The sequence below is a fragment of the Mastigoproctus giganteus genome, chromosome 2, assembly GCF_048544385.1.
Source record: "Mastigoproctus giganteus isolate SK-2022 chromosome 2, ASM4854438v1, whole genome shotgun sequence".
In the NCBI taxonomy this organism is placed as follows: domain Eukaryota; kingdom Metazoa; phylum Arthropoda; class Arachnida; order Uropygi; family Thelyphonidae; genus Mastigoproctus; species Mastigoproctus giganteus.
Window position 1 is genome coordinate 31039510 of NC_143576.1, and position 27061 is coordinate 31066570.

Consider the following 27061-nt stretch of genomic DNA (forward strand, 5'->3'; position numbering starts at 1 on the left):
GTTCCCCTCACCAATCTTGTTGCCCCTCTTTGTACTCTTTCTAGCAACTCTGCATCCTTCCTAAAATGAGGCCTCCAGACCTGTACACAGTACTCTAGGTGTGGCCTGACCATTGCTTGTACAACGGAATAATCACCTTCCTGTCCCTGCTAGCAAAATTCCTATATATCATTGACAAGACTCCATGACCTTCCCTGGCAGCCCGTCTGCACTGCTCATCGAACTTCATATTTGACTGCACAATTACACCCAGGTCTTTTTTTCACTTTCCACTTCCCTGAGTGTACTACCACACAGTTGATACGTTTCTCTTCGGTTATTGCTATCCATAGGCAGTACTTTGCATTTGTCAATGTTAAACTTCAGTTTCCATTTCTCAGCCCATTTGCCCAACTTATCTAGATCCAGTTGGAGTAGCATACTGCTTTTACTGTCGTTAACAACCCTGTCAACCTTTGTATCATCTGCAAACGTGAACATCAAACCTGATATACCTTCATCAATACCATTGATAAATATACAAAACAAAAATGGGCCCAACACCGAAACTTGGGGGACTCCACTAATAACATTTGACCACGAAGAGCACATCCATTGTTTACCACTCTCTGTTGTCTTCCACTCAACCATCCCTTTATCCATTGCAGCAACTTACCCTTAATGCCATACCTCTCCAATTTGTACAGCAGTCTTCCATATGCAACAGTATCAAAAGCTATCCTCAAATTCAAGTATATGATACCAAAATTATTCTTTGCATCCAGTTTCTTTCTCACTACATCATAGTATCCAATCAAATTAGTCAGACAAGACCTCCCTTTAACAAACCCATGCTGTGTCTTAACTATTATATATTCTGCAGTCTTGTCTAGATGATCCTGCAATGCTTCTTTAACCAGTGATTCCATTATTTTCCCGGAAACAGAAGTTAAACTAACAGGTCTGTAGTTATTTGTGTCACCTTTTGAACCCCCTTTGGAATTGGTGATACCTCCAGTCTATAAGGAGCTCCCCGGAGTCCAAGGAAGCTCTCATAATTATGGCTAAGGGTCTGCTTACTTCCTTTGCTGCCTCCTTTAATATAACTGGATAGATCCTGTCCATCCCAGGTGCCTTTTTTTTGTTTAACTTCAACAATTTTTCCTCCACTTTGCTTTCAGTAATTACAAAATCACTTAGCTCCCTGTTAGAGTTTGATAAACTTCTGGCACTGCCCTCATTGAATAACTCCACATGTGTGAATGTAGAGGCAAAATACTCATTCAGTTTATCAGCTACCTGAGCATGATCATCAACAGTCAACCCATCTATGTTAAGTGGTGCAATCTGATTTATCCCTCGCCTTCTAGAGTTTACATAAGTAAAGAACTCTTCGCTGTTTTTCTTTGCATCCTTTGCCAAAGATTTATCGTAATCTGCCTTCGCTTGCCCAACCTCCTTTCTGACTTGATTACAGTCTAGCTTATATCTGCCATAGGCTTCTGTGTCACCTGATACTTTATATGCATCCCGTACATTTATCTTCTCTGCCACGATACGAGCCTCATTAATTCATCTGACATCATTTAGGCCTGAACCTTGAACAATATTTCTTAGTTGGAATGAAAAGCCTAGTAGCCTCCAAATTTAAGTCCCTGAAGGCTTCCCATTTAGAATTCAACGTTGGTAACACCATCAGTTGATCCCACTGTACAGAATTTAAAAACTGTCTGAGACCCCTGTAGTCACCTTTACGAATGAAAAGCCCTTCCCTTTAGCCTTGATAGTAGTTACATCTTTAAATAATTCCCACATCAGTACATTGTGATCACTGTTCCCCGTGGTTCGTCTGTCTGCAACTTCTTAATGCATGAATAATCACAGCTGATAATCAGATCAAGAGTATAACTCCCTCTAGTTGCCTCTCGAACATGTTGCTGTAGAAAGCAGTCATCCAATAAATCCACAAAAGTCCTACTAGTGTGCGAGTGACCACAAGTTCCAGTCAATATCTGGAGAGTTAAAATCCCCCATTATAAGACATTCTGATTTCCTGCCCACTCTATTTCTCTGCACAATTACTCATTATACTCATCAGGCCTATAACACACACCTACTCTCATTTTTCCTTTCCCAGTGCATATGTCACACCAAACAGCATTGCATTGTCCACCAACATCAATTTGATGCACTTCCTTAGATTTTATGTGTTTCTGAACTAACGGCATAACCCCTCCTCCGTTCCTTTCCTGCCTATCCTTTCTGTACACAATGTACTCCCCAAATTTTAATTCTGCACTGCTTATGTCTGTATGACACCACGTCTCTAATATCACTACAATATCTGCCTTTGATATCTTGACTAGCACTATCAAGCTCATCAAATTTCTTAACTATACTCCTAGCACTGGTGTACATGTAAGTATATATGCACCTGTTTCTACTCTTAGTCACCCTAACACAGCACATGCATTTACTTGTTCCCAATGACTCCCAGCAGTCTTGGAAATCTCCATTGCCTTGCTTTCGAGGCTGCTGCTCATTCTAATAGAAACAGTGCAAGAATCACTTTTACCTCTGCCTGCAGCCACTGTTAACCTTTTAGTCTGTGTATCCCTCCCAAGCTAGCAGTTTTCCGACCCACGTAACACTGCCTCGATAGCATCAGCAAATATTCTTGCACCCTTTCTATTTAAGCGTACCCCATCCCTGTAGAATCAGTCTCTCCTGTCAACAAGCACAGACCAGGCTGAAAAAATATCTACCCCTTGAGCTTTGCACAATCTCTCCAGGGCTGAATTGATCGGCAAGGCTCTCATCATATAGTCCCTCCTATTGTGTCTGGGCAGAATTGCAGACACTTTCACATTCAACGCTAACTCGCGACTTTTTTTTTCAACATTGACCTGTACTTGTTGAGTAAATCAACAGATCTCTTACTCTTAGTATAATTGGTTCCAACGTGTACAACAATATCACCTTATATGCATCCCATGCATCTTTATTCCTTGCAACCGGTGTCATTACTTCACCTAACATCCATTTAGGTCTAAACCTTGAACGGTATTTCTTTGTTGTTATGAAAAGCCTAGTAGCTTCTATGGTATTTCCTTGAATGCTTGCCATTTAGAATTTGCTGATGGTAACGTCATCAGTTGGTCCCGCTGTATAGAATTTAAAAGCTGTCTAAGACTACCGTAGTCACCTTTATGTAAGCAAAAACTGTTCCCTTCACCCTTGATTGTAGTTATATCTTTAAGTAAATCCCACATCAACACACTGTGATCATTACCACCTAGTAGTTCTTTTACCGGCAGATTTTAACCCCTGGCACCACCATGCCGTGACGGGACTAATTGTATGTCTATCATTGCTGCTGCTGAAATTTTTATTATATGAATAATCAGATCAAGAGTATCCCTTTCTTGTTGCCTCCCTAACATTCTGCTGTAGAAAACGGTCATCCAATAAATCTAAAAAAGTCTTGTTGGTGTGCAAGTGACAAACCCACAAATTCGGTCAAATTCTGTAGTCAACCCCACCCCCCCATTATAAGACGTTCTAATTTACAGACCCATTCTATTTTTATGTATATTTGTTCCTTATAATTATTACAGTCATTCGTCTTATAACAAACTCCTACTTTCATTTTTGTTTTTCCAGGGCTTCTGTCACACCAAACTGACTCAGCATTGCACTGGCCACCCATATTAACTGGATGCAGTGTCTGAGATTTTATGTGCTTCCTAACTAAAAGCATAATCCCTCCCGCCCTATCCTGTCCTTTCTCGTGGAGAGCACAGTTGGTAGAATCATCATCCGTCCCATAATGGTGGAAATTACCACTGTTCGAATCCGGTCAATGGCATGAAGAATGTTCGAGACTTTTTCACAACCTGGTTGTGTTAGTCAATCTCAGTCGAGAAAATAAGGTTTTTTCGTTCAACAAACAGAAAGTCGACCACATAACCACGCAATTTACAGACATTATACACGGAGCAATATGACCTTATTCACTCATGCTACCAAAACCCTGCTACTACTACTGTCCTTTTCTGTACTTTGTATTACCCATATTCAAACTCTGCGTTCCTTACATCTGAATGAGACGAGTTCTGTGATGATTTGAGCAGCAGCTTAAAATTAATCAAACGTACTTTGATTAATTTTAAAATGCAAGTATACACAGCAAGCCTTGAAATTGCCATTACCTTACTGTCTGAGTTGCTGCATATTCCAATAGAAGCAGTGCAAGAATCACTTTAATTTCTGCCTGTGACTATTGTTAATCTATTAATCTGTATATCCCCCAAGCAAACAGTTTTCCGACCCACCTAACACTTCCTCGATAGCATCAGCAACTATTCTTGCACCCTTTCTAAGTGTGTCCAATCCCTGTAGAAGCAGTTTATCCTATTAACAAGCAAAACACGCTAAAAAAAAAAAAAAAAAAAAATTCCAAAGTGCCTCATTATCTCTCCAGAGGCGACTTTATCATGTACTCCGTCCTATCGTGTCTAGGCAGGATTGCAGACACTTTAAATTTAACCCTAACTCGCGACTTTTTCTCAATAATGCTCTATATTTGTTAAGTAAGTCCTTAGATTTCCTGCTCTTAATGTCATTAGCGCCAACGCGAACAACGATATTACTTTTTGTGCCCTTAAAGATGATATCTGCTCTACAACGTAATCAGCTTTTTGCCCCTGGTACACATATCCTGGTTCTATGTTCGATGTTTGTGGAGCAGTCGGGTACGGGACATGATACTGCCATAGGGGATGTCTTGGTGTGTGCGCGATGCAAGGAGTGTAAGGAAATCAGGCGACAACTCAGCATTGTTATGGACCTATATGAGAGCTTGAAGGACAGGGTGCATGCCCTCGCAGGATTAAAAGTGAGGGGCCCATCAAGCTCTCAGCTACCCACACCAATGCCAGAGCTTGCACTTGGTCATCAGGCAACACAGCGGCAGCCCCCAAGGCAGAATGCGCTGGTCCCAAAGGAACTAGTAGTTGTTGGTGACTCTATTGTCAGGGAAACGGGAAACATGCTTTGTAAAAAGGATAGGTGGAACAGGACCAGGGTATGTCTGCCAGGGCAAAGGTTGATGACGTTGTAGAGCGGATATCATCTTTTAAGGGCACAAAAGGTGATATAGTTGTACACGTTGGCACTAATGATATTAAGAGTAGGAGACCGGCGGAATTACTTAACAAGTACAGGTCACTGTTGAAAAAAAGCCGTTAATTAGGGTTGAATTTGAAAGTGTCTGCAATTCTGCCCAGACACGATAGGAGGGAGTATATGATGAGAGCCCTGTCGATCAATTCGGCCCTGGAAAGATTGTGCAAGGCTCAAGGGGTAGAATATTTTTCAGCCTGGTCTGTACTTGTTAACAGGAGAGACTGCTTCTACAGGGATGGGATACACTTAAATAGAAAGGGTGCAAGAATATTTGCTGATGCTATTGAGGCAGTGTTAGGTGGGTCGGAAAACTGCTAGCTTGGGGGGGGGGGAAACAAGGACTAATAGATTAACCGTAGCCACTGGCAGAGGTGAAAGTGATTCTTGCACTGCTTCTATTGGAATGAGCCGCAGCCTGGAAAATAAGATACAGGATATTTCAGAGACTGCTGGGAATCATTGGGGTACAAGTAAACACATGGGTTGTGTTAGGGTAGCTAAGAAAAAGAACAGGTGCATGTATACTTGCGTGTACACCAATGCTAGGAGTTTAGTAAATAAATTTGATGAATTTGAGGTATTGCTCAAAACATCAAAGACAGATGTTGTGGGGATTTCAGAGACGTGGTGTCACACAGATATAAGGAATGCAGAACTGGAATTTGGGGAGTACAATGTCTACAGAAGGGATAGACAGGATAGGAAGGGAGGAGGGGGTTATCCTATTAGTTAAGAAATACATAAAATCCAAGGAAGTGAAGCCAGTCGACATTGCTGGACAGTGCAGTGTCGAGTCAGTTTGGTGTGACATAAGCATTGGGAGATCAAAATTGAGAGTAGGAGTATGCTATAGGCCTAATGACTCTGATGAGTATAATAAGAAATTGTACAGGGAAATAGAGTGGGCCAGTAAATCAGAGAGTCTTATAATGGGGGATTTTAATTTCCCAGATACTGACTGGAATTTGGGGGCTGGTCACTCACACACTAGCAAGGCTTTTGTGGATTTATTGGATGATTGTTTTCTACATCACCATGTTCGGGAGGCAACTAGAGGGAGTAATACTCTTGATTTGATTATCAGTAGTGATTCTTCATGCATTAAGAATCTGCAGGTAAATGAACCACTAGGTGGCAGTGATCACAGTGTGCTGAAGTGGGATTTATTCAAAGAGGTAACTACCATAAGGGGTAAAGTGAAGGGTTATTGCTTTCGTAAAGGCAACTACGATGGACTGCGACAGTATTTAAATTCTATACAGTGGGACCAACTGGTGATGTTACCAACAGCAAATGCAAAATGGGAAGCATTCAAAGAACTTATCTTGGAAGCTACTAGGCTTTACATACCAACTAAGAAATATTGTTCAAGGTTTAGGCCTAAGTGGATGTCAGATGAATAATGAGACATATGGCAGAGAAGAAAAATGCATGGGATACATACAAATTAACACAAGACACAGAAGCCTATGATAGATACAAGTTGATCTGTAACCAAGTTACAAAGGAGGTTAGGCAGGCGAAGGCAGATTACGAGAAATCCTTGGCAAGGGATACAAAGAAAAACAGCAAGGAGTTCTTTACTTATGTTAACTCTAAAAGGAAGGGGATGAATCAGATTGGTCCACTTGATATCGATGGGTCAACTGTTGATGATCCTGCTCAGGTAGCTAACAAACTGAATGAATATTTTGCATCGACATTCACACATGGGGAGTTATTCAGCGAGGGGAATGCCAGAGGTGTATTCAACTCTGGCAGTAAGCTAGAGAATCTTGTAATAACTGAGAGTAAAGTGGAGGAGAAATTGTTGAAGATAAATACAAGAAAGGCACCTGGGGTGGATGGGATCTATCCAGTTATATTAAAGAAGGCAGCAAAGGAAGTAAGCAAACCTTTAGCCATAATTATGAGAGCTTCCTTGGACTCAGGGGAAGTATCCATGGACTGGAGATGTGCAAATGTGACCCCAATTCACAAAGGAGGATCAAAAGGCGACACAAGTAAATATAGACCTGTTAGTTTAACTTCTGTTCCAGGAAAATTAATGGAGGCACTGGTTAAAGAAGCACTGCAGGATCATCTAGACAAGACTTCAGTTATAGCTCAGACACAGAATCGTTTTGTTAAGGGGAAGTCTTGCCTGACCAATTTGATTGGATACTATGATGCAGTCACAAAAGAACTGGATGCAGGGAATAACTCTGATATTATATACTTGGATCTTAGAAAGGCTTTTGATACTGTTGCACATGGAAGACTGGTGCACAAATTGGAGCAGTGTGGCATTGGAGGCAAATTGCTGCTATGGATAAAGGGGTGGTTGAGGGGGAGAAGACAGAGAGTGGTAATCAATGGACACTGCTCATCGTGGACTAATGTTATTAGTGGAGTCCCTCAGGGTTCAGTATTGGGTCCATTATTGTTTTCTGCATTTATAAATGATATTGATGATGGTATATCAAGCTTAATGTCCAAGTTTGCAGACGATACGAAGGTTGGCAGGTTTGTCAAGGACACTACTGACACTATGCTACTGCAACAGGATCTGGAATGGTTGAGCAGATGGGCTGAGAGGTGGCAAATGAAGTTTAACACTGACAAATGTAAAGTACTACATATGGGAAACAGCAACCCCAGAGCAACGTATCAACTCTGTGGTACTACACTGACAGTGGTAGAGAATGAAAGGGACCTGAGGGTGGTTGTGCAGGCAGATATGAAGTTTTCTGAGCAGTGCAGACGGGCTGCAAGAGTAGCTCATGGTGTATTGTCGATGATATATAGGAATTTTTCTAGCAAGGATAAGGAGGTGATTATTCCCTTGTATAAGGCAATGGTCAGGCCACACCTAGAGTACTGTATACAGGTCTGGAGGCCTCATTTCAAGAAGGATGTAGGGATGCTGGAACGAGTACAGAGAAGGGCAACAAGATTGGTGAATGGAACAAAGGGGTGCTCTTACGAAGAAAGGCTTAAGTTTTGCAAATTACAGTGTCTGGAGACTAGGCACCAGCGAGGTGATCTGATTGAGGTGTATAAAGCCTTGAATGGTTTGAGCATGCTCTTGCTCAGAAAAATCACCTGAGAGGGCATAAATTCAGATTGAGGAAAGACAGATGTAGGATAGACGTGAGGAAATTTGCCTTTAGCCAGCGGGTGGTTGGTTGGTGGAACAGACTTACATCTTTTGTCGTGGATGTTGATAGCCTAAATAAGTTTAAGGCTCAGCTGGACAGGTATTTTGAACGAACAGAGGGGTGAAGTGGAAGTGGTTATTTTTTATTTATTTATTTATTTATTTTTATTTTATTTTATTTATTTTTATTTTATTTTTTTTTTGGCTGATGCTGCATAAGCTTGCTTTCTTGCATCAAATGCCTCTACTAATGCTAATGCTATTCCACCAATCTTTTTTTACATAATATATTTCTCTTTTCCCTGACAAGAAACTCACGAATATGGACTACCTCCTGTCTGATCACTGCATTCTTCTTGAGGGTTGCCGCTGTTTCGCTTGCTGCGCAAGTGCAAGCTCTGCAGTTGAGGTGGGCAGCTGAGAGCTTGATAGGGCACAGTTTAATTCCTCCGAGGATATCCACTCTGTTCTTTAAGCTCTCATAAATGCCAACCAGAATGCTAAATGGGAAGCATTCAGGGAAGTAATCGTAAAATCCACTGGGCTTTTCGTGCCAACTAAGAAATACTGTTAGACCTAAATGGATATGAGATGGACTAATGAGACTTGTTGCAGGAAGCAAAACGCATGGGTGCATCTAAATTATCAGATAATATAGCAGCCTATAGTAGATATAAACTACTCTGCAACTAAGTCACCAAGAAGGTTATGCAAGCTAAGGCACATTATCACAATTCCTTCATAAAGGATCCGAAAAAGAGCAGCAAAGACTTTTTTATATATGTAAACACTAGAAGGAAGTGGATGAATCACATTGGTCCGCTAGATATCAACGGTTTAACTATTCCTGATCCTGCTCAGGTTGCTGACTAACTGAATAAGTATATCAGCACCATAAAATGGATAAGTCTACAGGAAAGGAGATCCCAGAAGTTTGTCAGTTCTTAGAGGAAGCTAAATGATTTTGTTAAACTAAGAGAAAATTAGAAGAGAAATTTTTTAAGGTATACAAATAAATAAAAAAAAAATCACTGGTTAAAGAATTTATGTATATTCATCTGGTCATGAATGTAGTTTTACTGCAGTCATGGCATGAATTTTTTAAGGGACGATTCTGTCGTTCCAGTCTGATTGGATACTATCATGCAATAACAAAGAAACTGAATGCAAAAAATACTTTTGATATGACATACTCAGATTTCCGAAAAGTTTTTGACATTCCATATAAAAGACTGCTGTACAAATTGGAGCAGTGTGGTATTAGAGACAAGTTACTGCTATGAATAAAGGGACACTTGTGTTGGAGAACACAAAGTTATCAATGGGTTGTTCTTCTTGATCTTCTGTTATTAGCGGAGTTTCCCAGGCTTTAGTGCGAGAACGATTATTGTTTTTTATATTTATTAATAATACTGATGAGGGCATATCATGCCTAATGTCTAATTTTGCAGATGATACGAATGTTGGAAGTGTCGCTAATTACAGGGTATTCTACTGCAACAGGATCAAGAAAAATTAGGCAGATATGCTGAGTAGTGAAAATTCCAATGTCAGAATAACATACCAAATGTGTTGTATCAGGCAAAGAGTAGTGAAGAATGAGATCTGGAGCAATTGTGCAATCACACATGAAGTTTTCTGAGTAGGGTAGACTAGTTGCCATGACAACTTAAAGATTTTGTAAATGATATACAAAACTTTTGCTACCAGGCTTGTTTTTTTTTTTTTTTTTTTTTTTTTTAGGAGCATTAGCAACTAAGGCCATATTGCTCCGGGATATGCGGTGGTCATTCCCTGACCTTTCCGCATCTTCCGTATTTGGTGGTGACGGGCTCGAACCCCGGTCTAATCAAGAGGCATGTGATACGCACTACTGCTCCTTCCCACCTAGCTACGGCGGCGCCCGCCAGGCTTGAGATGATTATCCCGCTGTGTATGGCAGTGGTTAGGCTACATCTGTGGGTCTGTTGTAACGATGTGTGCAGAAAACAGCAAAGAGATTGGTGAGGGGAATAAATGAGTGGTCTTACCAAGAACGGCTTTATTTCTCAAAGTATGGCGTCTTTAGACCAGGCACGGTGAGGTGATCTGAATGAAGTGTTTAAAGCTTTAGATGGATCGAGCAAGATCAGTGCTGATGGGATGCTTTCTATTGCTCAGACTACATAGGAGAGGAGGGATAAATTCAAAGTGGGGAAGGATGGTGGTAGGATAGATGTGCCGGAAATTTGCCTTCGGCCAGCCAGCGGAAAGTTAATTGTTGAAATAAACATTACTACGTTGTTGTGGAAATGGGTAGCTTGAATAAATTTACAGCAGAACTAGACAAACTATTGGAGGCGTACATACGTGAAGTGGGACGGTATTTTTTTTTTTTTTTTTTTTGGCTGATACTGTATAAGTTTGCTATCTTGCAATATTTGCCTCTACTAATACCAAATTCATGATGAATAATGCTCTATTAGTCAAAATAGACGATAAGTATGATCTTCACATTTAATTGAGATTGTCTTGTTTTTTTGAGGTGGGTTGAAGAAGACGGCATTTTCCATTGAGAGGAATGAATGTTCATGTTTATACTCCGGCACGACCGCCAGGTCAGTGGAGTTTGCAATTAATCAATCAATATAAACGTTAATCGTATTTAGCAGTCACGGGCTCGAACCCCAGTCCACTCAAAGAGCGTGTGCTATACTGCACTCGCGCTCCTGGTTGCCTGACCTCTCGGCTACGTCAGGCAACCGTTTGTTTCTAGGTTATGGCCGTAAATATTCGATTGTTGCCACTAACTTTGGAAAAAATAGAGTGTGAATCAGAGTAGCCACCTTGACGAACACCCCGATATACGAGAACTTCTACCTCGCATTCTCACCACTGAGAATGCGAGGTAGAAGCTTGACTGAAAAGCGCCATATTCCTAAATCTGGTGTTTAAACTGATGACATGTCGCATAAGAAATATGCGAAAATGACAAATTACACATCCTCAATTAGGTGTCAGATGATTAAAATGCTGAAATTAAGCAAGAATAAAAAATTGTCCTCTCTTTTCCAAAAGAAAGTGAGCAAATGAAAGGAGTGGTTTCAAAATTTGAACTTATCAAGATGTTCAGACGAAGAAATAACATCAAGGGTATGTACAATATGTGCGGCCATTTTATTTGGTGCACTTTTAACCGTTTCATGAAATGGAGCGTTTCTTCAGTGATTGCATCACGTGTTCTTACAATTCGATATAAAGCAAGCGGGCAGATATGTTGGGATTATTTATGGCGTTATCCGCAAACAGTGGCACCTGCACCTTATACAAAAATATAAGTTAGGCTATAATGAATTTCGTATAGCATTACGGGAAATTTTCACCATTGATAATAAAGTTCATATCCAGGTTGCTTGTTGTTTTTTGTTGTTACTGAGTTTTAGGAGCATTAGCGACTAAGGCCATATTACTTCGTGTATACTGTCTGCAAATTTCGTGTATTCTGTGGTCGATTTTCTGTTTGATGGACAAATAACTCGAGTTTATGGGAGAAAAAACCGTGCTACCCTCACCTAAGACTGACTAACTCAGCCACGTTGTGAAAAAGGCCCGTAAAAAGCCCTCTCGTCATCGACACGCCTCGAACCCAGGTCTTTTCCACCCGGTGCGGGGAGGATAGCAATTCTACCAAATGTGTACACACGAAGTCATCCAGGTTGCTATTCTATTGATAAATATTACAGACCACCGTCATTGAAAGAGCCAAGATCCACAACTGTACACGTACTGTCCTTGATGAACTAAATCCCACACCCATATTCAGCGGTGTAAGTCTTATGGATGCTAACAAATCCTAATCAAATGATTACATCCTGACCATTGGAGCTGAACCAGTGGTACCAGCAAGATGTTCCTGTCTCTACGTGCTATTGTTGAGGCATCAAAAAGCTGGCTAAAAAAAGGGAATCTCAATGCAATCACTGGGAAGGGAGTTTCAATGCAATTACTAATTACTGCCTTCCGAAGCCAAGAAAATGTCATCAATAGAGAACTGGATCAAGAATGGAGGAGTACATGCACTCGATGTCACAGACGTTACAATTTCAGGAGCAGAGGGAAATTGGAAGAATGGAAGTTGAGTCAATGATGGGCAAGTGGTTCTGCTGATCCGGAAAATAAAATGTATGAATCTCAGAGACCAGAAGGATAAAGTCATAAGCTAACGACGAGGAATGGCTAAATAATTACTGATTTAATCATACTAGGGTCTTGATGACATCAATTTTATGGTCAGTACGTTCAAGGAGAGAATTTCTGCGAGAAAACACAGAATTAGCATAATTTTTAAGTACTTGAAAGTTTTGACAGGAAGAAAGCAGTTGAGAGTCTTCTTGGATAAAAATTGGTGACAAGAGATATATGTGATTGTCTTGAGCATACACAGGCAGTTGGGTAGTTGAGAGTCCTCGGGTTCATTGCGAAAACAAGATGACGAATGTGATAGTTTGAACTTATGTAATTTTGCATTTAGGAAGCTGCGTCCCGTCGAAATGAAGGAAGTATGAAGTCCAAGATGAAACCACTTTCTGATTTTTTTTGTGAGTAGCAAAAGAAGCATTGGGTATCAATTTTTTGTTGATTAATCCCTTATCGGCAGCAAGCAGGTAATATGCTCTAGCACCTACATCTTTCCCATCGATACTAATTATTGTTAACCCTAGGGGCTCACATCTGGTAAGTATGGGTTTGGCACACCCAGGGTCCTGAGCTGGATAGCATTCTTCTCTTTCTTGGTGATTCCCTTTTACTTCTGACACTCTCTCTCTCTCTCTCTCTCTCTCTCTCTCTCTCTCTCTCTCTCTCTCTCTCTCTCGTCTGGTACAGCATAAGCCTCAGGCTTCCTTGTACTATATGGCTAATAATAATTGTTGTTATTCTTTGTTATTATTATAGGGTTATCAACAGCTTAACAACAGGTTAACAGGATGTTAACAATATCGTATCAACAACTTAAACCATATTGCGCCGTATGCTACATGTCGGTAAATTGCATGTGTACCTTGGCCGATTTGCTGTTTGCTGTATGAAAAACCCGAGTTTCCGGTAGAAAAACTATGCTACTTTCGCCTGAGGCCGACTAACTTAGCTGCGTTGTGAAAAGGCCCATAAAAATTCCTCGCATCATTGACGGAATTCAAACTCAGGCATTTTCCACTTGGTGTGGAGAGGATGGTGATTATACCAACTCTGCTACCCACAAAGGCAGGTCCTAAGCTGGGAAGCTTAGGACCATTATTAGTATCGATGATGTGGAATGGAAGAGGAATTCCACATATAAGAAACCCCTCTGAAAACTACATGGGATCTATCGGAATGGTACCAGCAATGACTTGTAAGGCTGGAGTACAACCATAAGACAAGAATGCAAGAGTGCTAAGAGAAAACATCGTTGAATGGATGCCACTTTTTGACTGAACTGGGAGTAATTGTGCTCTCCTAGACCTGCAGCAAAGGTGATGACAGGAATGATTACAGAGTAATAAATTAGATGAAGAGCGTTCATGTTGAAGCCCCAATCTTAACGTGTAATGCGTAAAAGCATTACTGTGAAATTCTTTACTTGATTGCAAAGTGTTGAATACGATCAACAAAAGAAAATCTATCATCAATGGTTGATTTTATTTTTTTGACACTGCCAAATGTTTGTTGGTTCGGAAAAGAGAGATTTCACCGTTCATTTTAACAACAGATGGCCTCTTTTAATCCAATTTATGTTTAAAAATCATGATTTTCGATTTAGTGGGCGAGATTTTAAATTTATTGATATCTGTCCAGGAATACATGCGATACGTAGGGATTCTTGTGTGTGCAATTCAGTGGGAGAATGAGCAATAAGAAAGATTTAAGTGACTGTGAAGGCATGCGCCTTCACAATCACTTAAATCTTTTTGTCGGCGCCAGAGTGCAGATATGTCTCGGAAACTGCAACTCTGCTTGAGGTTTTCGCATACACTTGATACATTGGCCATTTTTTTTTTTTTATGCTAGCCCTTACGGAAGCAGGATTCGCTGGTTTCCAATTTATTAGAGACGGGATTTTCACCTACTAGTATCCAGATTTGGGTTTCCTGGGTATAGGAACTGCTGGCACCCACTGGTATTAAACTTTCTCCAGTGGATGCAGGATTCTTTGTGGTCTTCACCACCGTAGGTGATTATGGAACACTGCTACACCCATATGACTTGTGCTTCTTCCTATGGGTGCTGGCAATAATACATTTAGTTTAGTACGTGTATAGTTGGGCCCGCCCCCTCGTAGCATGGAGGAGCGCTGAGAAGCAGCCTTCCTGGTGATTCCTGCTTCCTGGTAGCTAAATGGCTAGAAACAACTAAACAACACATACTACGCAAACACAGCACCGCCCTCATTTCTGGCCACTATACAGAGTTTTGTATATCATCTCCTCCCCGAAAAAAAAAAAAAACAAGCTATTATATTAGGGTTATCCGGTAATTTCTTACATATACCTGTATTTGTGACTGTAAATTGCGTTTGTTCTCTGATCGATTTTCCTGTTTTGCTGGACGAAAAAAAAACCAGTTTCCGGGGTAAAAAACCTTGCTATCTACGCCTAAAACCGACTAACTCAGCCACGGAGTGAAAAAAAGATCATTGAAGTTCCCCGCGTCATCGACAGGATTCGCACCCGGGCCTTTTCCACCCGATGTGGGGGGGAGAACGGTGACGATACCACTGTGCTACTGCGCAGACTGTACCGTATATCATTACAGAGAACCAAGGCAGAGTTCAACTAAAGTTTATAGAGGCCGCCTTACACACACACACCGGGTGGAAAATACCTATGTTCCAAACTATCAAGGAAGAGAGGAATTTCTAGGCCCTTTCCACAATGTGGCTGAGTTAGTTGGTCTTAGGGGAGGGTAGCATAGATTTCTCTTGCGGGAAATTCCGGTTTTTCATCCAACAAAAACATTCAAATCGACTACAGAACACACCCAATTTACAGACAATATACTGACGCACCATAGCCTCAGTGGCTTTGGCGCTTAACACATATTACATTATATATATGACTGTGTCTTAGTTGTATCCACATTGGTCCGATAACAAAATAAATTCCAAACAACGGCGATCCTGTGGTCACAAACAGGTCTTTAATGTTTGAGGCCAACGGATGCTGAAAAGACTTGTGCAGGGTGACAGAACGGCTATAAATAAAGAAATAATCAAATAGCAACCCTGTACAATAGTGTTAATTAACGAGCGTTTTTAGTCTTAATGGATGGGGGTATAACAGCCGAAGGTCGACCTCTAATCGGGTTTGTTCTCGTGTCAGAAACAAAGAAGCATGGTTAGAGAGGGCTTAGCAATGCCAGCACCAGACGGAAGGTATAATCATCCTAGTCTGCGGGTGTAGCACAGTAGTATCGTCACCGTCCTCCCCACACCCGGTGCAAAAGGCTCGGGTTCGAATCCCGTCGATGACGCGAGGAACTTTAATGGACTCTTTTTCACAAAGTGGCTGAGTTAGTCGGTCTCAGGCGTAGATAGCAAGGTTCCCCCCCACAAATGTTTTTTTTTGTCCAGAAAAACAGGCAAATCGACCACAGAACACGGGCAATTTACAGATATAGTACATATATGGGTAGATGTATTCATTTACGGGTGACCCTAATCATAATTTGGTATAATCACCCAAAACATTCATGTATACATGCATGTATACCAATCCTAGAAGTATAGTTTTTTTTTTTTTTTTTCAGTTGTTGGCCCATCGGCTTCTGTGGCCATAATGCACCTCCCAAGGTTTTTTTTTTTTTTTGCAGTACTTTGATCCAAACCCGAGGCGGGATTCGAACCCGCGAAATTTGGGTTGCTAGGCAAGTACTTTACCCACCCGGCTAGCCCGGTCGGCAAGAGAGAGAAGTATAGTAAATAAATTTGATGAATTTGAAGTGTTGGTCAAAAAATCAAAGGCGGATATTGTTGGGATAGCAGAGACGTTGTGTCACACAGATATAAGGAATGCCGAACTAGAATTTGGGGAGTACAATGTGTACAGAAAGGATAGACAGGATAGGAAGGGAGGAGGTGTTATGTTGTTAATTAAGAAAAACATAAAATCAAAAGAAGTGCATCCAGTTGATATAGATGAACAGTGCACTGTTGAGTCAGTTTGGTGTGACATAAGCACTGCGAAGGCAAAAATAAGAGTAGGTGTGTGTTATAGGCCTAATGACTCGAATGAGTACAATGAACAATTGTACAGAGAAATAGAGTGGGCTAGTAAATCAGAATGTCTTATAATTGGGGATTTTAACTTCCCAGATATTGACTGGAACTTGTGGGTTGGTCACTCACACACTAGTAAGACTTTTGTAGATTTATTGGATGATTGTTTTCTGCGGCAGCATGTTCGAGGTGTAACCAGAGAGGGTAATATTCTTGATCTGGTTATCAGCAGTGATCATTCGTGTATTAAGAATTTGCAGATAAAGGAACCACTAGGTGGCAGTGATCACAGTGTACTGATGTGGGATTTACTTAAAGATATAATTACCATCAGGGGTAAAGGAAAGGGTTTTTGCTTCCGTAAAGGTGAGTACAGTGGTCTCAGACAGTTTTTAAATTCTGTACAGTGGGATCAACTAACCATGTTACCAACAGCAAATTCTACGTGGGAAGCATTGAAGGAATTAATCGTGGAAGCTATTAAAAGTTTCATACCTATTAAGAAATATTTTCAAGGTTTAGGCCTAAATGGTTATCAAATGAACTAATGAGACTTGTAACAGAGAAGAAAAATGCATGGGATGCATATAAATTATCAAGCGACTCAGAAGCCTATGGCAGATATAAGCTAGTCTGTAATCAGGTCACAAAGGAGGTTAGGCAGGCGAAGGCAGATTACAAGAAATCTTTGGAAAAAGATGCTAAGAAAAACAGCAAGGATTTCTTTACTTATATAAACGCTAAAAGGAAGGGGATGAATCTGATTGGTCCACTTCATATCGATGGTTCGACTGTTGATGATCCTGCTCAGATAGCAAACAAACTGAATGAGTATTTTGCATCTACATTCACACATGAGGAGTTAAGGTTTGAAAATGGCAGAAGGTTATCAAATTGTAGCAGGGTGCTTAATGATTTTGTAATAACTGAGAGCAAAGTGGAGGAGAAATTGTTGAAGTTAAACATAAGAAAGGCACCTGGTGGATGGGATCTGTCCAGTTATATTAAAGGACGCTGCAAAGCAACTAAGCAAACCCTTAGACATAATTATGAGAGCATCCTTGGACTCAGGGGAGGCCCCATGGACTGGAGATGTGCAAATGTATCCCCAATTCACAAAGGGGGATCGTAGTGTGACACGAGTAATTACAGACCAGTTAGTTTAACTTCTGTTCCGGGTAAAATAATGGAGTCACTGGTTAAAGATGCATTGCAGGATCATCTAGACAAGACTGCAGCAATAATTCAGACACAGCATGGGTTTGTTAAGGGGAAAGTCTTGTTTGACAAATTTGATAGGATATTATGATGTGGTTACAAAAGAACTGGATGCAAAAAATAATTTTGATATCATATATTTGGATTTCAGGAAAACTTTTGACACTGTTGCGCATGGAAGACTATTGTACAAATTGGAGCAGAATGGTATTAAGGGTAAGTTGCTACAATGGATAAAAGGATGGTTGAGTGGGAGAAGACAGAGGATGGTAATTAATGGGTGCTGCTCTTCGTGGACTAATGTTATCAGTGGAGTTCCACAGGGTTCGGTGTTGGGTCCTCTGTTGTTTTGTATATTTATCACTGATATTGATGAAGGTATATCAGGCTTAGTGTCAAAGTTTGCAGATGATACAAAGTTTGGCAGGGTTGTTAATGACAGTAATGGCAGTGTGCAACTGCAACAGGATCTAGAAAATTTGGGCAGATGGGCTAAGAAGTGGCAACTGAAGTTTAACCTTGACAAATGCAAAGTACTACATATGGGTAGAAGTAACCCCAGAGAAACGTACCGACTGTGTGGTACTACACTTAAGGTGGTAGAAAATGAAAAAGACCTGGGTGTAATTGTGCAGTCAGATATGAAGTTTTCTGAGCAATGCAGACAGGCTGCCAGGGCAGGTGATGGGGTTTTGTCAATGATATATAGGAATTTTGCTAGCAGGGAAAACGAGGTGATTGTCCCTCTGTATAAGGCAATGGTCAGACCACGCCTTGAGTACTTCAGTCCTCGAGTAATGAGGTCTGGAGGCCTCATTTTAGGAAGGATGTAGATTTGCTTGAGCGTGTACAGAGAAGGGCAACAAGATTGGTGAGAGGAATGAAGGGATCCTCTTACCAAGAGAGGCTTAAGTTCTGCAAATTGCAGCGGCTGGAGACTAGGCACCTGCGTGTAGATCTGATTGAGGTATATAAGGCCTTGAATGGGTTGAGCACGCTGAATCCTGATGGGATCCTTCCACTTGTTCAGATTACGAACCTAAGGGGGTATAAATTCAAATTAAGAAAAGAAAGATGTAGGAAAGATGTGCGGAAATTTGCCTTTAACCAGCGGGTGGTTAATTGCTGGAACAAACTTCCATCTGTCGTTGTGGAAGTTGATAGGTTAAATAAATTTAAGGAGTAATTGGACAGGCATTTGGCGGGAATGGTGTGATTTTTTTTTTTTTTTTTTTTTTTTTTTTGGCTGATGCTGCATAAGCTCATAACACTTGCTTTCTTGCATCACATTCCACTGCTACTACTACCCTCCTTTCCACACTAAAAGATATGAGTTCGAGTTGCGAAAAGGGTCCTTAAAAATTCCTCCCGTCAATGACTGGAGGAATTTTTAAGGACCCTTTTCGCAAAGTGACTGAGTTTGTCGGTCTCAGGAGAGGGTAGGTGGTTTTTTTTGTCATGGAAATTCGATTTTTCGTCCAGCAAGCAGCAAATCGACCACAGAACACATGCAATTTGCAGACATATTAAATACGGCGCAATATACCCTGTTCATGATGTGCCTAAAACCCTACATTGCTAACCAAGAAGGAGTTTCGCTGAACTAGTCATACATCTTAATGGATAGGGGAATCACAGCCGAAGTGGAGTAGAGCAGGAATGACCTTCTAAAAAAATGAAATTCTAATCACACTTAAAATTACTTTTACAACTAATAATAAAGACTGAAAATAGACTTTTTTCGTGTAAAAGTCCGACCATTTCTCAAAGTTCAGCTCATCTGCTGTAAGGCGCCGTTTTACAACACTCCTTTCTAGTTAAGTGTATATTTATTTGAAACCCTGTCTGTTATTTCGTGCACGAAACCCACGGGCCATCATGTTACTCTCTTACTAGGTTCATTTTAGTTTTTAGTATTATAATTAGCTCAGTATTTGTTTAATTTTAGTCCGTGGGCACATGTTGCATATTTTGGTTTGTTATATATTTTTTGCGTAAAAATTTATATACAGTTCCTAGATATACATATTCTTGCTACTGTAGCTAGTGGTTTCCAATCTTTTGTCACTCAAGTCACGCTTTAAGTTAAAAGACGAATAATACCAGCACACCGAAATAGTAATTGCCATCAACCTCAATGGAATTTTTCCTAATCTCGCGGCACACTTTAAAAGGGTTGCGGCAGACCAATATGCCGAGGCACACCGGTTGGGAAACACTGCTGAGTGTAGACAACGAGTGCAAAAAAAAAAAAAAAAAAAATTAACTATTGAAATAAAAATGTACCAGTTTAAGTTTTAAAGTTTTGGTGAAAATCGCTTCCGACATGAATCAGGCCACCGAAAGAAGCTGCACGCTTAAAATAAAACACTGGATGATCTGATGAGTGTTGCAGATTGTTTTTAGAAGGAGGGGGGGGGGGGGAAGAGAGAGAGAAAAGGAAGCTAGGCAACTGACCATTTATCCTTAAAAAAAAAAAAAAAAAAAAAAAAAGGCCCAATACAAGATCTCTCACCAATCACAGTAATATATAAATTAATAAAAATAAATTTCAAAATGAGAAGTATTTACAATTTACAGCTTTTATTGAACCGTGTTTATGAAAATGAGTTTATGAAATGAGGCCTCCAGACCTGTATACAGTACTCAAGATGTGGTTAGGCCACATCTTGAGTACTGTATACAGGTCTGGAGGCCTCATTTCAAGAAGGATGTAGAGCTGCTGGAACGGGTACAGAGAAGGGCAACAAGATTAGTGAATGGAACAAAGGGTTGCTCTTACGAAGAAAGGCTTAAGTTTTGCAAATTACAGAGTCTGGAGACTAGGCACCGGCGAGGTGATCTGATAGAGGTGTATAAGGCTTTGAATGGTTTGAGCATGCTCAATGCCAATGGGATTCTTCATCTTGCTCAGAATAATCACCTCAGAGGGCATAAATTCAAATTGAGGAAGGACGGATGTCGGATTGATGTGCGGAAGTTTGCCTTTGGCCAACGGGTGGTTGGTTGGTGGAACCGACTTCCATCATTTGTTGTTGAAGTTGATAGCCTAAACAAATTTAAAGCTCAACTGGACAGGTATTTCGAACGAACGGAGGGGTGAAATGGGAGTGGGTTTTTTTTTTTTTTTTTTTTGGCTGATGCTGAATAAGCTTGCTTTCTTGCATCATATGCCTCTACTAATGCTAATGCTAATGCTAAAATGTGCATGGCATAGATGCATTTCTATTACACGCCGTTTTTTTTTTTTTGTTTTTTTTTTCGGAATGTATACCGCGCATTATAAGCAGAATAAGCGTTCTTCTTGTGCGCTATAAAATCTAAATGAATCACCAGTAAAGATTTCTTTTTTTTTTTCTTTTTTTTTTTTGCGAAAATTTGTGAGGAGAAAGAAAACTGCTAACATTTGTAATCTAAAAGAGTAGGCAGTGCACTTAAATGCTCTTCAACGTATCTAAAGTATTCATGCATTTCATTTACAATATAAAAATTTACAAATACAAATTACATAAATTTGTTAGTTTTTTTATGAAACAGTTTTAAAAGTCATATTTTTTGTAATACAGGTTTATACTTAAAATTTAAATTAATGATCAATAGTGAATATTTGTTTTATTTTTAAATAAAACAAATATTCAATGAATTTTTTTTTTTTTTTTTTTTTTACTGTGGTACAGGTCATAAATTGAATTTTGTTATTTTCAATAATAACAAAAACAGTTCATACTGTTGTCGTTTGAACAGCTTCGTAAATCACCAAAGAATTATTTTTAATAGAAAATTAAAATATACACAGATAAAACAACATCAATAGCAAAAGACAGCATACAGTTTTTCTTATATTGGTGAATATTTTGTGCAATTTATTGATATTACAATCGATAATTGCGGAATGAAACTTACAATTCGAAAGAAAGCTATCATCCGAAACCTCAACGATAGAGATGACAAGTCAAATAGATTAGCGGTCTATTATCAATTAAGTAAATACACTTACCATTTAAAAACAGCAAAGCAAGAAAAAACCAAAATGACGTAGAAAATGACAGCGTTCGTTTCCCGAGTTTCGTAACTACATGCATCTTTGCCATACCGATGAATGAAAGGATTAAACAGAGTGATAACTAACACAGGATCAATTAACCCGGCCTTGGCAAAGTATCCGGCCTTTACCAGGCACTAGTCCCTCATGAAAGTAATTACCAAAGGACAGAATTTCATTGGAATGAGAACTCTCAATGGAACATCAATATTCTCTGAAGTCTCTCTTTCATAATACAAATCCCAATCTCGTTTCATTCAGAATAAAAGAAAAGAAGAAGAAAAAAAAAAAAAAAAAAAAAGGTAATAAAATCTAGAGGTATACAGGCTCAAGCTTTTGTCTCCATAGATGGTGTTTTTTTTTTTTTTTTTTTTTTTTCGTGAAGTCCGATTTGGCTCGTACCTCTAGAAGATATTAAATATTTTCATATTTAATATCTTCAGTTTTCAGGTTTTCAGGTGTAAAATCTTCTATACCTAACGGTTTCTATTATTTTAGACTGCATAATTTTGACATTATACAAGGCTATCAAACTAAACTACAAACCAGTTTGCAATACAGTAAAAGTTTAATAGATTAAATTAAAAATTGTTATAAAATGTGCTGGAGGTATTCGTCTTGCTCGTATTGATATGCATTCACTCTTTTTAGGGCGTTTGATTGAAATTCTACGAATATGTTCTTCAATGCGGCGAGTTCAGTTCTGAGTGTTTGGCTTCAGCTCATTCAGAATGTGTAAAGTTTATTCTCGAGTGCGCACTACACAGATAACAATCCAAAAGTGACCTGTCAACTGGAGAAAACATAAACCCCTCGAAATAAGACGGTCATAAAGAACTCCGTCAGTATATTTATTGTTATACAAGCTTCAAGTAGCGATATCATTCATCCACTTGAAAACTGGTTTGGTTTGGGTTTAGGTTTTATTAGCGCATTAGCAACTACGGCTATAATGAGCCAAAACTAAGTCATGAAAAAGATTTAAAATATTTTAGTGGCCTAAAAAAGTATGTCAAAAATTAAGTTAAAAAATTGGGTAAAAATGTTTAAAGATTTTAAATAATTAAAAACGGCTCACAAGTGGTCGTTGTCGAATCAAATCTAACTGAGTGTATAAGGCTCCGTCAGGTGACTAAAGGCAGTAAAATATAAAGCATGTTCGTTTCTATAAAGTGCACACTCAGTTAAACTATGCCGAATGGTTAAAACATTTTCACAATTCTCACACAGAAGAGTAGTCTGCCCTCAGCAGGGACGAGTGCGTAATATGACTGTCATATGCAGAGGCTAGCAAGAACAACTTCCTCTCTACGGTTCCTGCGCAGCCTCGATTATTAATGTTGAATTACAAGTTTTATCTGATAGAGTGTGCTCATGACTTGCCCATTTAGCCCATTTGGGAGTTGTCCCATGAGGTTTTTTTTTTTTTTTTTTTAAAGCTGGCTTCCTGTGGATTCAGGTTGTGGGATGTTTTACCCCATTTTTGGGAGTTATCACCTTGGGTGTGTATATATATATATATTTTTTTTTATTTTTATTTTATTTATTACTATTATTATTATTATTTTTTTTTTTTTTTTTGCGGGCTCCTAGGAGTGGGCATCTTGGGGGCTGTATGCTAGCACCCACTAGTCTTGCACTTCACCAGTAGGTGCGGGAGTTAGGTGCATATATCGTGCCGTCTATGATAGTAGACCCAGGCCTGGCCTTTCGTGCCAGGGCGAGCACAGGGTGATATTTTCCCAATTGTGGCTATCATCTGGTGGCTGAGTGGCTTGTTCACTATAACATACTACACACACACTTACATTAACAGGCCACAATATTTAGATGGAGTATTATGCCTACAATTATATTGGCGGAGATGGATGTAGATCCGGGTGCCACCCTGTGACAGGAAACATACATAATGTAATGTAACTCATGACTTGGCCATGCCAAGACTGTTGCCACTGGGAGAATAATTTGGAGTATAGGGAACTAACAGGCTACAACCGTTCTGAGATTGTGATGATCTGGCTGTGTCATCCGTCAAATAATTTCAGAACCTGTCTCCTCCCCCTCTCTGCCAAGGGCGTGGGGTTGAAAGTGGACCAGATTAGGGCACCCAGTTCGGAACGCTGCTGGAGATAGTCATAATCAGGTAGAGAATCCGTTTTCTCGGTTGTGAAATACATTTAGGAGGTTGGCTTTGATGTTGTTTTGCGTCCTCCAAGTGTTTGTCATCTTGGGTTTCCTTGGTCTTGTCATTTTATTTTTGCAGTCAGTGTTTTTCGGGCATTCCGGTGTCGCATCGGTCCTTGGTTCACTATTGTACATAGTGAAGGTGTCCACCTGAGTGAAAAAGTTGATGGGCATCCTGATTCCCCTGCAGGTCAGGATGCCCATCCTGCTCTGAGGGTGGGATATGTTAGTGGCAGTGGGGAAGGGGAGAGAAACACATTTACTTCATTCATAATCCGCATTCTCACTCTACTTTCATTCTATTTTTATACTTTTTTCTTACATTTCATAATATATATATTTTTTTTTTTTTTATATTTTCTGTTAGGTTATATACTGTACATTATTTTCTGGCAGTGGTCGTGTTGGGGCTCCAGAAGAAACGTTTAGTTTATCAGGATTCATGGCATTTTTATTGTTAAGCGCCCAGGCACCCCACCGACAGGGCCCAAATGGGACACCCATTACCCAGCAAGCAATAAACGGGCTCGGGTGTGGGGTGCCAGACACTATACCCGCACCTCCGCCAGGCTGAACCCTGTTTCTCGGACCATGAGGGTAGGAGCATAGAATCAACACAGTTGACCCTTGCAAGCGAACCCACCAGCAGATTGCTCCTAGACGAGCCATGCAGGACCACCCGTCTTGTCGAAGCAGGGGTCAAAGTGGTGTGTCGGCGCTGGAGACATTCAATCATCAGAATCACCCTTTTTCCGAATTTCCACGTGTCGAAGCGCGGAAACTACACCATATTCCTGTGTTGACAGCCTGGAACTTGTGGGAGTTGGATCCCACTGATGCCAATCTGGAAGCCCAGCAGCGTCAATGGGAGGTCGCCTCACCAGGTATAGGCATCCATGTCGAGTAACCACTTCAAAACTACTAATTAATATCCTAGTACACTTTAGTCTGGGACAGTCCCAGGCAGGAGCTAAAGGGCAGCCCTAAGCGTTATCGTCGCCGAGTTCAAGAAATAAAAATCGAACACGACTGAAGTATGCACTGCGTATATCACCTAACTTGTTTCTATTACGAGTTCAGCATGAAATTCCTTTACGTAGTTAACAAAAACATATGGTGGTACTAAGTTCGGATCAGTAAAGGGTGGGGTGAATGTAACGATTCCGGCACCGTCCGGATCAGCCCTAGGTGACACGCGACGCATTTCTTTTCCTATAAGTGAGTGCTTCTGGTGGCAACACGTTAATTTAATGTTGTGAACTTCATACACGTTTTATTTACAAATCATCATTTTTGAATCACTAAAACCAGTTTTTTTTTTTTTTGAAACATCTGTAAATAAGAATCATTGAAAACTAACAAAAATTTATGTTTACCTGTAGAGTAAACGTAATTAAATACAATGGAATACAGGCACTGTATTCCACTGTATTTAAATGCCTAGGCAATTAAAAATAAAACTTTTTTTATATTATAAACTTTTTTGACAAGAAAAAATAAAATATATTCATTTTAATAGCGACATATGGGGAAAGTAGTGTTTATCCTGAATTCCCTTGTATATAAGTCGGGAACAATGATTCACTTATATAACTGATATGTTACACTCGTATAAGTGAACCATAGTTCCCGACTTTACGAGGACAAATAAGGGACAGTAAGCCCCGCTTCTCATTATTATTAAAATATTCATTTTAACAGCGGGATATTGAGGATAGTATTTTTTGTATAAAAGTCAGGAACTATGATTCTAAGAGTATAATAGAGTGATTAAAAAAAAAGTTTATTTCATACTTTGCCTGGCCTTTACAATGCTTCTATACACTTTGCTGGTTACATATTTAATAAACGTGTAATTTGTAAACACAGTTTTGTCGGAAAATTGCCTCTCATAATCTTACAAATACACTTTGAAAACCACTTATAGTCGTCGTTTATCAACCCTTTGCTAAATAAATACATGTGCATCACTGTTGCTGAATGGTCAAGAACGAAGGTACTGAAGTACACATTTGAGTGACCGTGATAAATACATACGGTGATGTTCTTGTTCTCTCTCTCTCTCTCTCTCTCTCTCTCTCTCTCTATATATATATATATATATATATATATATATATATATATATAGAGAGAGAGAGAGAGAGAGAGAATAAAATTTTAAATATAAAAAAAAAATATATATATATATATTTTATATTTAAAATTTTATTAACCACATGTATGGTCTATTTAGCACTGCATCGTTACATGAATGGTTCAGTGTTCTTCACTTCATGTCACTTTCCAACATCTTTTTAACTCCAAACCACACCGTGTCAGAACAGAGAATCGGATCAACTGCGCTCCAACACGCCATTATCTCATGGTTCTAATAAAGTGGCCAGGCAGTGTACAAAGTTAATAGCTGATAACCTTATATCCTTGCTAAGTAACTACCATATTATTATTTTATTTTCGTGATGCTATACTGACGAACAGTTTTAAATTGGAGCAATTTCTCTATTTCCTTTCATTAATGCATTAAGACTTACGCTTCACTGTCGTTTTACTGTCGTCATTCTAATTTACTCTCGTTACAGAGTTAAACTTCAGACGTCAGTTTTGTGCTGTATCACTCGTTTAAATATTGAGCATATCATAGTAAGGTTCACTTCTTCGAGGAAAAATTTTCAGTAAAAAACGTGCTTCAAGATGGCTTTAATTTCATATTCGTTTTGGACATTTTTGTGCCTTTTGCTACTTGGTAAGTATCGTTGTACCACATTACCCTCCAAAAGTAGTGTAAACATTGTTTTATAACTCATAAGTGTCTGATAACTTAGGTTTTGCAGCATGAGTTTAATCTTAATATCAAGTAGAGCTGTGTAGTATGAAAAATTCTAATGAAGAATTAATTTATCCATTAAGAGGATCTTTTTTTTTTTTAATCTTTTACTTCATTTGAGAGAGAGAGAGAGAGAGAGAGCGTATGAAATATAATTCTTATTTACAAATGTTTCAGAAAAACATCCACTATCGATTGAATTTATGCTATTTTGTCAGAATGGTCTGTTATTAAGTAACATTTACAGTGGTGCAA

At 39.5% G+C, this 27061-nt stretch overlaps 2 protein-coding genes across 3 annotated transcripts in view; one reads left to right on the plus strand and one right to left on the minus strand.

Moving 5' to 3' along the window:
* The window catches only part of LOC150089251 (acetylcholine receptor subunit alpha-1-A-like), a 152788-nt gene extending 130932 nt beyond the window's left edge, over positions 1 to 21856 (minus strand). For both annotated transcript variants that reach the window (XM_090390405.1, XM_090390404.1), the window contains exon 1: positions 21754 to 21856. In XM_090390405.1, the coding sequence (XP_090246531.1) occupies positions 21754 to 21847 (94 nt within the window). In that variant the 5' untranslated portion in view covers positions 21848 to 21856. The remainder of the gene's footprint in view (positions 1 to 21753) is intronic.
* A 4725-nt stretch (positions 21857 to 26581) lies between these two features.
* LOC150089252 (neuronal acetylcholine receptor subunit alpha-2-like) overlaps positions 26582 to 27061 on the plus strand; it is a 41956-nt gene continuing 41476 nt past the window's right edge. Inside the window, exon 1 of the mRNA XM_090388547.1 lies at positions 26582 to 26725. Within this exon, the coding sequence (XP_090244673.1) occupies positions 26674 to 26725 (52 nt within the window). The 5' untranslated portion in view covers positions 26582 to 26673. The remainder of the gene's footprint in view (positions 26726 to 27061) is intronic.